Here is a 15658-nt window from a genome sequence, read left to right as displayed (position 1 = left end):
TATGCAAGACAAAAGTAAAGCAGCTTAAAGCTCGGCTTAATGCATAATTCCTAATATTTTTAGGAAAAGCTCAAGTTGACTCTTTAAGCATTCATCGATAATTTGTTGGCCTTTTTAAAGCTTAATAATACGCTGATTTTACAGCCCGACTTAAATTTTAAGCTCTGCTTTTTTTCTATCGAGTCTATTGTAGGTTAGCATATATCAGTAAAAAAGTAAAGCTAATTCAGCTCTCTTCTTTTAAACCTAGCTTTTAAGCCCTTACACCCATAAAAGCTTGCTTTGCTTATTTTCAGTTTCCAAAAATTAATTTATTGTAGTTTGATAGGATTTATAAGAGCAATCTAAGCAACTTTAGGCAAGCTTCTGAGGCACTCAAAAGCTCATCGTAAAGTTGCTTATTCATTTTATTTATTTTAGAATACTATACAAACAAAAGAGCCAAAAAGCTGCTGGCATTTCTTTTTGGTAAAGCTTTTGCGCATCTCGTTTTAGTTGTGTATAGATAATATTTCATTAATACATACATACATAAATGTGGATATAGATATTCATATATTATGCATTAGTTATACCTGTTATTGTATTGTTTTTTTTTTTTTTTTTTTTTTTTTTTTTTTTTCATGATCTTTTTGGCAAACACTTTCATAGCACAGTCTCAATTGCGCAATTGTGAATCCAAAGTGCAAAATTATTGCCAACAAGGCCTTGTTCTATATATACATATATACACAAGTATATAGTCTAATATATTTGTTTATACAAATATAGCAAATCTATAACATAAGCTCGGATCTGTTTGGACTTAGGCTGAGACGTCACTGATAAGACGTGTTTTTGTTGTCTGTCAGACTGAAAGTCAAAAGTACATGAAATTTTGATAGCGCCCCTTATAGCGTGTGTTTACATATATAGCGCACCATAGACCCATTAAATCTTATGCATAATCCAAGTGCTATCTAAATGGGGCCAAGCAAAAGCCACCGTCATGCAAGAAAATAACAAACAAAATCATAAAACTTTTTAAATTGGCTAAGATGAAGCAAATGTTTCTTGAAAATAATTGCAAAATAAAATTCAAATTTGTCAACGATCGTCATTATCGATTACTATCGATAGCTTGTCAAACAAAAGAAACTGTAGTGTGACCATGCGAACTAATAAACGAAATGCTCAATGTCCGTTAGAAAGCTCAAAAGGATTTGCCTAGCTCTTATACTTATAAAAATAAAATTTATAATTAGCTTTTATCAGAAACGACTGTGTCTTGGCAACAGAACCAGTTAATTGTTTTTTTTTTCTCTCCATATAATTGAATTGTAGCCGTTACGGTTGGGGGTATACGTGTGTGTGTATCGATGCCATAAATTTATTTTGGTTAGCTTATCGCGTTTGATAGCACACAAAGAAACGAACAAGCAACCATAAATATATATATACACATACATACATCTGTGTGTTTATATATTTTACCAATGGCAAGGTTAATGTCAATACCAATGCCAAACCAAGTTTTCAAACTCTTATAAATCGAGTTTAAGCGTACGCTCTTATACACACAGACACACGCGCATTTAAGACGAGGCGAGCGTATATGTGTGTACTTGGTGGTGGTGCTTTTTCGCCTTTTCGCTTTTTGCACTGGACTTTTGTGTTCAAACCATTTTATGTATCTCACTTAACGACAGGCACTCTCTTTCGCTGTTTCTCTTTCTAGCATTGTGTGTGTGCGTTTGTTTTTACAGTAATTAAATTCAAAGTAGCCAGGAGAAATTAACCGTGAGGAAAATGAGTCGCCAACTATTAAGGAATCCGTCAACGCTACAGCGTGCTGCCACTGCAGTTGTGACATCGGGGCTGCCGCATCTGGAGCATAGCAGTAGCCGCATCTGTCAGCTGCAGCAACAATGTAAACTGCCGTCGAGCGTTGCCATTCGACGCTGGAAATCGCTGCTACATAACAATAACAGCGCTCAAAAGCCAGCGACAGCAACTACAGCCACAACGGCGTCGACGACGGCAACGACAGCGACAGCGACGCGACGCTGCAGTCAAGCTGAAGCATTGAACGCGCGTGGTAGCCATTCACCGTTTAACGCTCCTGTTCGGTTAGTAGTCCCAAAAAATTTATTCTTTGCTCGTTGTTTCGTTTTTTTTTTTTTTGCGTGTTTTTCGATTTTGTTTTGTTTATTTTCAATATATTTTTGTAGTGCCAACCGGAGGCAAAGCCGAACGAGTTTGCATTTGACATTAAGCTATGAACTTTAATTTTTGATTTCCGTTTCCCGTTTATTCCGCCTTTTTTTCTATATAGCAACATGTCCACCGCTAGCAATGAGAAGGTCCTCTCCATGGGCAACATCAATGCCAACTATAAGGCCATGGAGTATGCGGTTCGTGGACCGATCGTTATACGCGCCGGAGAAATTGAAAAGGAACTGTTGAAGGTAAGTGCGCTTCACCCTTTCCAGTTTGCTGGAATGCTGCTCTCTGAATTTACATTGCGTGCTTACACACACGCCATCTACCGAGCGCGACTAGGTACCGCCGCGGTTATAGTTGTTTTTTTTTTTTTTTTTTAAGTGTGCTTTAGTGTTATTTTCTCTCACTACGTTTCGCACTTATAAATTGTTTGCATTTGGCGCAATTGTTATCCCTTCATTTGAGTGCTGGCTTTGCGAGTGTGAGTGGGAAATATTTGTTTGGTATTTGTATAAGACCATGTGGAAAATGTAAATTTAAAACTTTCAATTATCTTTTAACTCTTTCTTTTCATTTATTAAACATAAGGGTTAATTTAATTCCATTTTCATACTTATAGAACAGTTAAAACAATTACACACTATGCTCGAAGCATCTACGGCATATTTATCGGTAATTTTGAAGCTTATCTTGAATTTGATAAGCTCTATTGCCTTAACAATTGAACATCATCATGTTCATAAAATTATTTTTATGAAACTATTTACCATCGGCAGCTGGCTCTAATTATTGTTTCATCATTCATTCATTATCATTCCATCATTCCCATCTTTGTTCCAGCACTTGTAATTGGGGTCACATTTTTTCAATTATCTGCTTTTAAATTTCAATTTGGTTCGGCTCAAGCTATAAATTATACGCACATACGCTTATTGGTATGCGCTCTCTCAATCTCCTCTCACTCTCTACTCCTCTACACTTCTTTTAATTTTTCGTTCTTCGCGCCCAGTGCCCAATTTTGTGAAAGTCAAGTTCAGTGAACGTCCTTCAAAACACCGGCAGCATCAGCCAGCGCTACTGGGGCTTTCTTTTCGCTTATATAAGTTGGAGCAAGGGTGGGTTTTGGGAGTGTTGTGGGGCTCTTGGGATGGCTGATATGGATGCTGTTTGCCAATTGCATGGGGCGTTGTTATCAAACAAACAAACGGCAACAAACATGCGCATGAGCTTTGACTTCACGGCTACAGTGGGCACCTGAGAAAAAGACTCTTTTGAAAATTATATGATTAGAAATTAAGTGATTAGGCAAGTTTATATTTACTACATACATTTACGTGTATATGTACATATACATATGTAAATAGGTGTGTAAATAATAGAATAAAATATTTCTTTAGATATTTCCCATTTAGCGTGTGTGTACTGTATAACATATGTACATATACACCCACCCACACATTTTCGTATTGTCATATTTTTGTTCGACTTTGTTGTTATATTCCAGCGCAACGCAAAATAAATTCTCTTCGAATTTGATGAGGTAAAACTAACAATGCGCTTTACCCCCACCTCGTCTTCCCCAACATGTCCCGTTGTGCACGCTAAACTGCAGCAGTCAATACATACATACATATATGTATATGTATGTGCCTACATGAACGTAATTAAATGTATGTGCGTGTGTGTCTGTATGCCACCATGTCTTCCATTGTTTAGCTTACGTTCTTTCTCATTTCAACTTTTTACATTTTGTTCTGTCTGTTGCTGCTCTCTACTGTTGCTGCTACTCTCTACTGTTGCTACTATTCCTCTGCTTCCCCTTCCTTTGCACCCACTTGGTTCACTTCCTCATTCGCATCACTTGCTCTTTCATGCATAATTTTATTTCTCTTCTACACGGTGCCATTTGCTGTTGTTGTTTTATCAAACTCGTTCAGCCGGCTCTGCGCTGCTTATGATAAACACGCACTTCCAACAATTTGACAACTTGCCAAATAGGCAATCCAAGCGTCTGTCAATAGAAAATGCTTGACATTGTTATAATACACACATACATATTTACATATATATAGGGAGACATGCCCACATACATACATATGTACATACGTAAACTTTTGATCTCTTATAGAGGCGTGTACACACATACATATGTGCATATGTATGTATTGGAATTATTTTGAATGTTGAAATGAAGCGTAGTTGCAGATAAGACGAGCCGCCAAAAATGTATAAAAGTGAAGTATTGCTGTAATACATTAACATAATGTTACTCTGTTAAGTTGTAAATCGTCTATGATATGGGCTGCCTGTTATTGATATATGCAAGTGAGCTTAACAGTTGTTTTTCTTGACGTTTTTAAGCAATATTATTTTTGATTGATGTGCTTAGGCTTTCTGCATAATGTTAATACGCTGTAAATTTGCTTCAAAAGTTTTCGTATAAGAATGTACTTAAAGTATTCCCATATTAGTTTTTTTCTCATTAAATTTGATATTAGTTTTTTATTGGGTTTAGCTTATTGACTTTGATTTGACCCACAGCCCACGCTCACTATCTCTCAATTACTCTGCCAGTTTCGCTCTCTTCGATCTCAGCCTGCCCTCTTTTGCTGATTTGCTTCGAACAGCGATAAATGCCTCGATTGCCATATTAGCAAATGAACGTTAACAAATTGAACCAAGTGCGGAGCACTCACACACACACACACACACACACACGTAGCTCGCTATGCACCTGTACACACCTTTATTGTTTGGTTAAGAGATGTGTATGTATGCATGTGTATGTGTATAAAACAGGCACTAGATGGAAAAGTTTTCGCAATCTTAGGTATATAAGAATATATACAGAAGTAACAATTGAAATATAAGTATATATATTAGTAGCATGCAAAATGAGCTTGAAAACAATATGTACATATATATTTCTCATAACCATAACTCATATATAAACTCTTACTATATAAGATATCTTAAAATCAAAATCAAAATCTTGGGTATCCGTGGGTTAATGAATTGAATTCTTGTTTATATCACTAAATTTATATCTACATATATACATACATATATATATGAAAAATAAAACATATATCTTGAGAGACAGTCACAAACACGCATATATATATATACATAAAAAAAAGCTTAAAAATTGTATAAATAAAAAGCAAAAGCTTATAGACCATATTATTTACTTGCATGTTTTTCTGAAAGCCTTTAAAACAAAGACTTATCAAACTCGCAGTACTATTACTCAAATACATACATATGTCTATGGGGGAGGGTATACAAAAGTCGAATTGAACATAGCTAACATTGCTCACTCACTATCTCTCTCTCTATCTCTCCCTCTTTCTGCCGCCTGTTGTTAACTTCGCTAACATTCTGTTGATTTCTATTGTGGTGCTTGCGGGCGTTGCATTGCCCATCATCGTTCCACACTTGTTGTTGCATTTGTGCAGTTATAGCGTGCGTGTGTGTGTGTATGTGTGTATGCATGACTTAATTTGTGGTTCGTGATTTGCCAGGCATTCTGTTCTCTGCTCAGTTCTGCTTGTATTTTTCATTCAAATGATAAATTACTCATACGACTTGCTGTACAGCACCAACCCCAACCCCCAAGCCTCTGCCCGCTGTGGTGACCCGCAGTCCCCTCAAATCGCACAGTTTGGGTAATGTAAGCCCCCACTTGCACTCGAATTACTTATTGGCATGCACACATACATACATACACTCTATATAGTATATATACTATACTATATTTAGTATATGCACTTGCATTGTCAACTACTTGACGCCTCCGACCAGCCCTTCTGTCTCTCCCTCTCTCTCTCTCTCTCTCTCTCTCTTTCTCTCCAGTTTACATTTCAAATGCCAATTAAGTCTCCCATTCAATTAAGAGGTATATGTTTTTACTTCACTTTAGCAGATGAACTAAATTGTACGTATGCTCGCTCATAAAGTGAAGCGAGTATATTGGACCTTTCGTTGAGCTTTTGTAAATGTCTAACTAATTTCTTTATAGCAAGAAGTAATTGGATTTTGAGATTAATTGAAATTTGTATAAGTCTAAATTTATCTTCTTAGCAAAGTTTCGCTAGCTTTACACATCTAATTTCTAATTTTTTAATAAATTGGATAAAGAAATCCTATTTAAGCTGGTCTTTAGATATCACTTTATAGTAAAGAATGTAATCATATTCGACTTTATGGCAACATTTATTTATATATAACATTTATAGCATGAAGTTATTAGCAATTTTCTCCCTTTCTCACTCACGCATACTCTCTCTCTCTCTCTCTCTCTCTCTCACTGCCGCTTTCTTGAGGCTTAAGTTGCGCTTTATTGAATTATGGTTCACACGTTGGAACTGGTTCGCTTCGTTGCCATAATTATGTATAATTTTATGGCCGAGCTAGTTTTGGGTATTAGATTTAATTGAATACGAAATTGTGATTAGCCGTGATTGTTTGATTGCCGCCTTTCCTAATGAGCCAACTAATTTGGCCAAAACAGAGCGAGTCGGAATAGAAAAAAATAAACAAACTGCATATCTTGATTAACATATTCGATTCGCACGACGGCGCATTAAAATCATATTAGAGCCTCGTTCCAATCGGGCGACTGGGCTCTAATCATGTTAATACGTACCAATTATTATTTAGTTATTTAATTATTATTATTATATTCTGTATTTTATTTCTTGCGCTTGCAGGGTGTTCAGAAGCCATTCGACCGGGTCATCCGGGCCAACATTGGCGATTGCCATGCGATGGGCCAAAAGCCTTTGACCTACTTAAGGCAGGTGAGTGAAAGAGCTAGCTATATGTGTACATATATGTGTACATATGTATAAGCCTCTAGACAGTACAGTAATCACTCACTTTGCTTTGCTTTAGCTGATGGCTTTGACCATGGAACCGCGTCTGTTGAACTCCCCCGAATATCCGGACGACATCAAGAAGCGCGCTTGTGATCTGCTCGCCGCCTGTTCGGGTGGTTCGATGGGTTCCTATACCGATTCAGCTGGCTTGGAGTTTGTTCGTCGCCAGGTCGCCGCCTTCATAGAGAAGCGTGACAATGGCGTGCCCGCCGATTATCAGAATATTTATTTGACCGGTGGTGCGTCCCCGGGCATTAAGAGCATTCTGGCTCTGCTCAAGTGAGTATACGCAAAGGAACTGGAACTAGTTCAATTACTAATGAACTGACAGCTATAGGATGTAGCTAATTAGTATCACTAACCAGAGATCTCTGGTTAGTGTTAGTATTGAAGTATTTCTAATAGTTCATAAGCAAAATTCTAGCTGCTAGTCAGCTTTGAACTGAAACGAAGAACTAGTTCCTTTGATTCAAAAGAGAATAGATAGTGTTACCAATAGTTTATCAAGTTAGTTTTGTCTATAGAAAGCATCATCTAATAATTGTTCAAATATTGAACTAGTTCTTTGGTAGTCTTTAAAAGAACTTGCTCTTAAGCAGTTTCAATTAAGTAAAGTGGGATAAAGCTGCGCTTAAGAACAACCTATTTTAAATTATTTAAATGTTGTTCAATCGTTTATGAACGATCTGTTAATTATCCTAGTTTTAGTTCACGATTATTGAGCCATTGAACTAGTAAATTCTACCATCTCAATCAGAGTTATATCCGTTGCAACTCGACATAACTGTAATCAATTTCTTTTGTTGCACACAGCTGCCCAGTTGGCGGTCTGCCGCCCGGCATCATGGTGCCCATACCACAGTATCCACTGTACTCGGCGACCATCACAGAGCTGGGCATGTGCCGTGTGGATTACTTCTTGGACGAGGACAGATGCTGGGGACTCGATCGCAAGGAGCTGCAGCGAGCGTACGAGGAATCGAAGAAGAAGTGCAGCCCGCGTGTGCTGGTTGTCATCAATCCGGGCAACCCCACCGGACAGGTGCTCACCCGCGAGAATATCGTCGAGATTATCAAGTTTGCATATGAAAACAAGCTTGTGATCCTGGCCGATGAGGTGTACCAGGCGAACGTGTATGACAAGAACTCCAAGTTCTACTCGTTCAAGCAGGTCATGAACGAGATGGGCGGACCGCATCGCCAGCAGGAGTTGGTCAGCTTCCTGTCCGTTTCGAAGGGCTACCTCGGCGAGTGCGGCATACGCGGCGGCTACATGGAGGTGCTGAACTTGTGCCCCGAAGTCAAGGCGGTGCTCACCAAATCGATTACGGCCCAGCTCTGCAGCACCACCGCCGGTCAGGTGGCAATCAGTGCGCTCGTGAATCCACCCACTCCCGGCGAGCCATCGTATGAGCTCTTCGAAAAGGAGAAATCCGAGGTATTGAATGCGCTCAAAGAGCGTGCCGAATTGGTCTACAAGACGCTGAGCAGCTTCGAAGGCTACACGGTGAATCCGGTGCAGGGCGCCATGTATGTGTTCCCCAAGATTGAGATACCACCCAAGGCTGTCGAGGCGGCCAAGGCTAAGAACTTGCTGCCGGATGTCTTCTACGCATTCGAGCTGCTCGAGACGACAGGTGAGTAATCCACAATGAATATCATAGAAGAGCTCCATATAACCCATCTCTCTCTCTCTCTCTCTCTTGGCAGGTATTTGCATTGTGCCTGGCAGCGGATTTGGCCAGTTGCCCGGCACCTATCACTTCCGTAGTACCATTTTACCACAGACAAATGTATTGAAGGAGATGATGGAGAAATTCCGCGTATTCCACGCCGATTTCATGAAGAAGTATAAGTAGATTGCGTACACTCGAGTCATTAACCAAAAAAAAATTTTTTTTTTTTTTTTTTAATTTTGAAAATTACGAGTAATAAAACTTAGTGAAAATCAAATCCCATTTATGTAATATCGTGGATCTGATATACGTTTTTGAATTTCGAGACAAATGTTTATCTATATGTAGATATATACATATGTATATTGGCCATATGTTTATGGTTTGTTTTTTTTTTTTTTTTAAGAATTGAGGCACATTACAAAATTTGACAATAATATTTGTTCAATTGTTTGCTTTGTTGCATTCAATATGATATTGTTAGTAATATATATACATATATACTAATCAGATGTGGATATACCTACGTACATATATACAAGCTAAATATCCCGACTAAATGTTATCTATTGTGTTATTGTTGATCAATTATTATTATGAATAATATATATATATAGATATACAAATACAATTGGCATTCAGAATTCGAAATTGGTTTGATGGGAATTTCATCGCACCCAAAAGTATGCAATTTTTTACTTGTAAATGACCTCTGATTCAATGTCATATCACATACTCTTTAATCCCAAATACCATCTATATTCATTAATCAATCTACAATATATAAATATATAGTTAAGTTGCTTAAATATATGTATATAAAATATTAAGTCTATTTCACTGCTTTAAAGACTTCAACTTTCCGCTGCGTTCTGCTCTTCTATATGTATACTGCGTTTAGCTGATCCACTATGATAGCATATCCATTATCAAATTTATAGTTTACGGAATTTTCAGTTTAATTTGTTGCAGATTTTTGTGAAATCTAAATTTAAATTCTACAGCTCTTCAAGTTGAGCTGGTTTCAATGCACTGACAATCCCCATGGATTTTTTCTGCATTGTTCCTATATAGAGCTTGTAGATCTATCTAATACATTGACGTATACAGTCTCTATATAAGTCTATGAAGTGGAATTTGGAGGGTATGTAGCGGCTAGTTAGCTCTTCATTGGATTTTTAAAGAGCTTATATTGTAGTTGGAAAGCTCTGTAAGACTTACGCTTCATATGTTAAGTTTCAATTAAAAAGCATGTTTTCTTATATATGTTTTATTTTTTTTTTTCTTTTTATTATGTTCACCTTAAATCGTCTTAATTCATTTTTTACAATTTGTGTCGTTTAGGCAAAAAAAAAAAAAATGTATATATATATTTATATATACTTGAAAATAATAGATTTAAAGAAACATTCACAAAATACTCGTACCTTCCGCTCTCCCATGTGGTGGTTGACGAAGTGGGTGTATTCCAAGTGTTTTATATATGTGTGTGTGTGTGGGTGAGTGTCTGTGTAGTTGTAGTTGCAGTTGTCTCTCGCTTGTTTCCTCTCTTTAATCTCTAAGCACTTACTAGCTAAATACGCAGCAACAAACTGGTTCTCGAATTTATTTAAATATATTTTATAATTTCATATTTATTATTTATTTATATATTTTACTTCTTTTGTTATTTTGTAACTCTTTGCTTATTTGGTATTTCTTTTGTTTTCTTTTTTCTTAATCTTTTCTATTTTTTTTTCTTTTTTGTTTGCTTTGAGTGTAGCTGTCGAATATTTACGATTCTACTTTTTTATAGAAACAAAAAAAAACTCACTACGATAGGACAATTTTTAGTGGACACTTGTGTCTGTTTGTGTGTGTGTGTGTGTGTGCGTATGCATGTGTGTCAATATGTGTGTGTGTGTCTGTTCCTGCTGCTCTATTCCTAATGTTGTTGTTGTTGCTGCTGCATTTGTTGTTGCTGGATTGGCTGGCACCTTCACCTAGTGGCGATCCCTCGAGTCCGAACGGCTGCGTCGATCACGTGAGAAGCTGCGACTGCGGGTGCGAGAGCGTCTGGGTGAGCGTGACCTGTAAGTAGATTGGTGTTTGTGGTGGGTGGGCGCGATTGGAATGGATGGGATGGGATGGAGTTCAATTTGTGGCAGGATGACGGATACGATTTTTTTTTTTTTTTAATTTCATTTCATATGATTTCAGACAGACACACGGCAGGAGCGCATGAGTGAGAGTGAGTGATAAGATACAGAGAGCGAGAGAGAGAGCGCGAGCGAGAGAGAAAAGAGAAGAGCGAGAAAGAGAGAGAGAAAAATACAAATTAAATAGTTTTTTTAAACAAGCAATTTGAGATATCAAATTTGGTATTTGGTTTTCATTTCATTTTATAAACAATGTTGAAAAACTGAGCCTCCATTTCTCAGTTTATGGGTTTGTTCTCATTTAATATATATATATATATATTTTTTTTGCTGATATTCTATGGAGAAGCTCTGAGAGGAGTTGGTTGGTTGATTAGTTGGTCGGTTGGTGGTTGGTTGGTCTTGGTGGTTGGTTTTCGTGATGCTCTCGCAGTTTGTCTGTTGGCTGTGGCGCTGCGTTGAGCTGAGCTGAGAGAAATACATATACATATACATATATACATATATATATATATAGAGAGAGAGAGAGGCAGATAAAGAGAGAGAATGCTACTTTTGGCAGGGGGGCATTTGGCTGGTCTCTTTTCCTCTTTCGGTGGTGAAAAAAAAAAACATAACCAAAAACAAAAACAAACAACATACATTAACGTAGTAGTAGCTGTGGTGGTGTTGGGTGAGTTCAGTGTTGGATGAGCATAGAAGACTGAGAGAAGAATGTTGTACTAGATGCTGTTGTTCTTGTTGATGTTGTTGTTGCTGTTGTAGCTGTAGTTGCAACACTCGACTGTTGTTACTGTAATAGGTGCGCAAGTGTATTGATGCTCTAGTTACTGCTGCTGCAGCTGTTGCTTACACAAATACACATACATACACATTCACACACGTACGCACGCATGCACATACACAGAGACAAGAGAGAGAGGAGCTGAGAAAAGGGGGGGTAGCCTAAGGTAAGTTCCTTCACATTTGTTACTGCATTTGCGCATGTGTGTGTGTGTGTGTGACTTTGGCTGTTTGCGTGTGTATGTGTGTTGAGGAACAACAACAATGTACACAAACAAACAATATAAACAATAACGATAAACGATCCAAAATGAAAAGAAAACGATAGAAAATACTGTTAACAACGGCTTAGCCGAAGACTAAATACCTTTGCTGACAGCTGACATCGGCAAATGCTTAAGGATCTGCATACAGTGAACACACAATAATTGGAACTAATTCGAATTAGAATTTACAATGAAATTTGTGAGAATTAAATAATTACAAATCACAACATTCCAATATACGAGGCTTCACTGTATCGATAGTCTATACACTGTGTGGGTTAGCCTGCTCATCGCTTCCTTATTAGACTGATGATATAGTGATACGATCCAACCAACTTCAACATATATGCTGACTGCAGCAATTAGCAGCATCTATGCCAAGTTTCATTAAGATTGATTCACTGGATGATGAGTTCATATAGGCCAGAAACGGAAATGCTGAACGCACGGAAGGACACCAGGTCACAAATCAACTTAGCATATGCATTCTACTCGTTGCAGCAAGGGTATTATACAGCAATGTTAACAACGAAAAAAGTTCTAAAAAAAATGAAAAGTTAAAATTTGATAGCATTTCTTTTAGCTAAAAATAATTTTTTGTAGCAATTTTACATACGCTTTTTTTTTAGATTTTTGATTTTTTTTTTTTTTTTTGGTAGTTGCTTTACGTGATAATTCGGAGGTGGTGGTTGGTGGTTGTTGTTGTTCTTGTTGTTGGTGATTATTGGTGGTTGTTGTTGTAGTTGTTGTTGTTGCAGGAGGAGTTGTTGCAGTTGCAGTTGAAGCTGAAGTTGTGAAGAAGCGCAGCGCAGCTGAATTTGAAGATTCATAGACATTTCTTTTTTTTCTGTGATGCAGAGATGCTCGGCGCAGGGTATTTGCTTTTAATTTGTAGGGGGTGGAAGGTATATGGGGGGTGGGGGGTATGGCCAACCCGGTAGGGGTGCAAGAACTGAAATGAGCTACGGAGCTAGAGCAACAACAAATTAAATAAAAGATGATTAACAAAAAGTGAGCCCTAAGCTGTTGCATGTTGTTGAAGTAGCTATTGTTGTTGTTGGTGTTGTTGTAGTACTTGTTGGTTGGTTGTTCTTGAAGTTGTTGTTGTACTTGTTGGTTGGCTGTTGTAGCTGTTGTTGGTGGCAGGCTGGCTTCTAGATGAGCATAAGATGATTCTTACATATATATAAATATATACATTCATTGATCAACAAATATATATACTATATATCTTATATATACAGATATACTGTGGGGGACAGAAGCAGACCCGTTGAGGCTGAGAGGCGTTGCAGAAGACGCGTGTAGGACTGCAAGTTGAAGTTGAGTCTACAGTTGTTGTCTACGGTTGTTGGCTGTTGCAAAGCGCTGATTGGTTGATTGGCTGACTGGTTGATTGATTGGCTGATTGACTGGTTGGTTGGTTGGTTGATTGATTGGTTGATTGATTGGTTGTTGGTGTAATTGGAGTTAGATTTGATTGCTGGCTGGGTCAGTAGTTGCACTTGCTTGTTGTTGTTGGTTGGTTGGTTGGTTGCTGTTGTTATAGTTGTTGGTTGTGGTGGTGGTGGTGTTGTTGATAAGTGTTGTTAATATATGTGAGAGAGCATAAGTCGTTGTTGTTCTTGTTGGTACGAAAGTAGAAGCATTTTATGATGAGCTATGAAGACTGTTGTTGTTGCTTATTGGTGAAATTGCGACGACAGCTGCAGTCAAAAGCCGTTGATTGATCGTTTGATTGACCGACTGATTGACTGGCCCCACAATTGCGCTTTGCTGGCACGTCGCTCTTGATGATTTGTGTGTGTTTGGGAATGTGAGAGCATGTTATTTATGTTCTCGTTTGTGGGTGTGTGATGAGTTAGAGAAAGAGAGTGAGAGAGAGAGAGATAGAGAGATAGATAGATGGATAGAGAAAGAGAGTTGTGTGAATTATGTTGTGTTGTGTGGTGTCGCAGTTGATGCTGATGCAGGTTGTAGCTGTTGCTGCTGATGGTGGATGGTGATTGGACTGCCCCTTCAGCTGACAAATAGATGCGTACGTTAAGTACAAAGATTTTGTAGAGAGCTTGCGAAGAAGAGCATGTGTTCTTGTTGCTATTGTTGTGATGTGTTGCTGTCGCTGTTGTAGTTATTGTTGTTGGTGGTTTTGTTGTTTTTCTTGTTATTTTTTGCAGTCAGCGGAATATATCGTATTTGTTGAAATCGACAATTATCATAAAGCTGCACAATTTGGTTGGGCGTGTTGTTGTTGGTGTTGGTGAAATGTGTGTAAGAGGAGGAGCAGGAGCTGTTGTTCTTGTTGTTGTTGTAGTTATGAGACGTGAAGTTGTTCTTGTTGTTGTAGTAGTTGTACTTGTTGAAGGAAGAGGAGGAGTAGTAGAAGTTCTAGTAGTAGTAGTAGTAGTAGTAGCTGTTGTTGTTGTTCTTGTTGTGCTTGTAGTAGAAGTAGACTTTATCCTGCAAAATGATTGTGAAACCACATTAAAACTGAGCCTCAATCGTTGATGAATTGTTTTTAATTGGTTTGTTCTATTTTTACTGGTTTACTTGTTTAATTTAAATTTAATTATATGCGATACTTCTAAGATTTTCACTAAAACACAACAAATCTTTGTACAACGGCGAGGCCGCATTTGAATAACAAGCGGGCAAACGGGTCAAACGGGTGTGGATGAAACCTTCAATCAAGTACTTAAAGGATTTTAACGTAAAGCGAATTAGCTATCGACTGTTAAGCTGAGCGTCCACCAGCCCTGGTTTATCGATTATTGATATTCGGACTTTTGAAACTCTCGCGTGGTGCACACAATTGATGCGCACGACACTGTAAATCTGTGTCTGTGTGTGTGAATGTGTGTGTGTATGCCGTGTGTATGTGTATTCATGTGTGCGCTGTGCTCACTTTTACAACCGGTACTGCAATATTTCTTGTATGTATACGCACATTAGCGCGGGCCCGTTTTCATTTATGTACGTTTTTTTTTCGCTTGCCCCAAATCGATTTTTCATACTTGTCTGTTTTTTCGCCAACTCATATGCAATGCGCAACACAAATAAATATATACGCATATACATGGTATATACAAAGTCTTAAATGTACATATATATATACATATATAACAAATTAAGATGCAAGGGGAAGAAATGGGATTGCACTCACCTATAACGTCCGCCAGCGTCACCAGCACGAGCAGCTGCACCGCCGCCACCTCCACTGCCACTGCGTCCGCCGCGTCGGCCACCGCCGCCTCCACCGCCGCGTCCTTCGCGTGAACGGCCTGAGGACATTTCGACGCGTATGCGTGTGCCACAGCAGCGTGTGCCATCAAGTCCTCGTGTCGCATCCTCTGCATCGCGACGATCTTCGAATTCGACGAAGGCGAAGCCAGGAGGATTGCGTGCTACCCACACATTACGCAGGGGTCCATATTTACTGAACGCGTTTTCAATCTCATATTTGGAGGCCGAGGAGCCAAGATTGCCCACGTAGACTTTGCAGGCCAAGTCCCATTCACGATAGCGGGGCATAGTGTATATTTATATATATGTTAATATTTTTTTAATTTTATACAAATTTCTTTATGCCAGCGATTAATTGCGTCGCTAGGTATACACAATTTATATATGTACTATATATACTTCTTTTCCCAGGCAGCAGGCAAGCACAACCACGCTTACGTAGAGAGAAAATTAATTTGTGATTGTGGTAA

The 15658-nt window shown here is 38.3% G+C and overlaps 2 protein-coding genes across 4 annotated transcripts in view; one reads left to right on the top strand and one right to left on the bottom strand.

Annotated features, from left to right (window-relative positions):
* LOC108618211 (alanine aminotransferase 1) overlaps positions 1 to 9584 on the top strand; it is an 11000-nt gene extending 1416 nt beyond the window's left edge. The window contains exons 3-8 of one of the 2 annotated variants that reach the window (XM_018014132.2): positions 1718 to 2108; positions 2315 to 2447; positions 6915 to 7004; positions 7099 to 7361; positions 7896 to 8719; positions 8793 to 9584. In XM_018014132.2, coding sequence (XP_017869621.1) covers positions 1789 to 2108; positions 2315 to 2447; positions 6915 to 7004; positions 7099 to 7361; positions 7896 to 8719; positions 8793 to 8941 — 1779 coding nt within the window. In that variant the 5' untranslated portion in view covers positions 1718 to 1788 and the 3' untranslated portion in view covers positions 8942 to 9584. Of the gene's footprint in view, positions 1 to 1688; positions 2109 to 2314; positions 2448 to 6914; positions 7005 to 7098; positions 7362 to 7895; positions 8720 to 8792 lie in introns of both variants that reach the window. The other variant, XM_089475215.1, reaches the window with a different exon arrangement.
* On the bottom strand, positions 9142 to 15658 carry Rbp1-like (RNA-binding protein Rbp1-like). 2 transcript variants are annotated; one of them, XM_089475217.1, is made up of 2 exons: positions 15109 to 15646; positions 9142 to 10828 (listed from the first exon to the last, which is right to left on the bottom strand). In XM_089475217.1, the coding sequence occupies exons 1-2, from the start codon at positions 15474 to 15476 to the stop codon at positions 10741 to 10743; spliced, it is 456 nt and encodes a 151-aa protein (XP_089331343.1). In that variant the 5' UTR covers positions 15477 to 15646; the 3' UTR covers positions 9142 to 10740. The 2 variants fall into 2 exon arrangements, with proteins under 2 accessions (XP_089331343.1, XP_017869660.1); XM_018014171.2 differs by lacking the exon at positions 9142 to 10828 and adding an exon at positions 12977 to 14405 and having other exon boundaries at positions 15109 to 15658.

The sequence above is a fragment of the Drosophila arizonae genome, chromosome X (genome assembly GCF_054131065.1).
Source record: "Drosophila arizonae isolate 15081-1271.41 chromosome X, UAZ_ARI_1.0, whole genome shotgun sequence".
Taxonomy (NCBI): Eukaryota; Metazoa; Arthropoda; class Insecta; order Diptera; family Drosophilidae; genus Drosophila; species Drosophila arizonae.
Note: the sequence above shows the minus strand (reverse complement) of the source record. Positions and strands in the feature narration are given on the sequence as shown.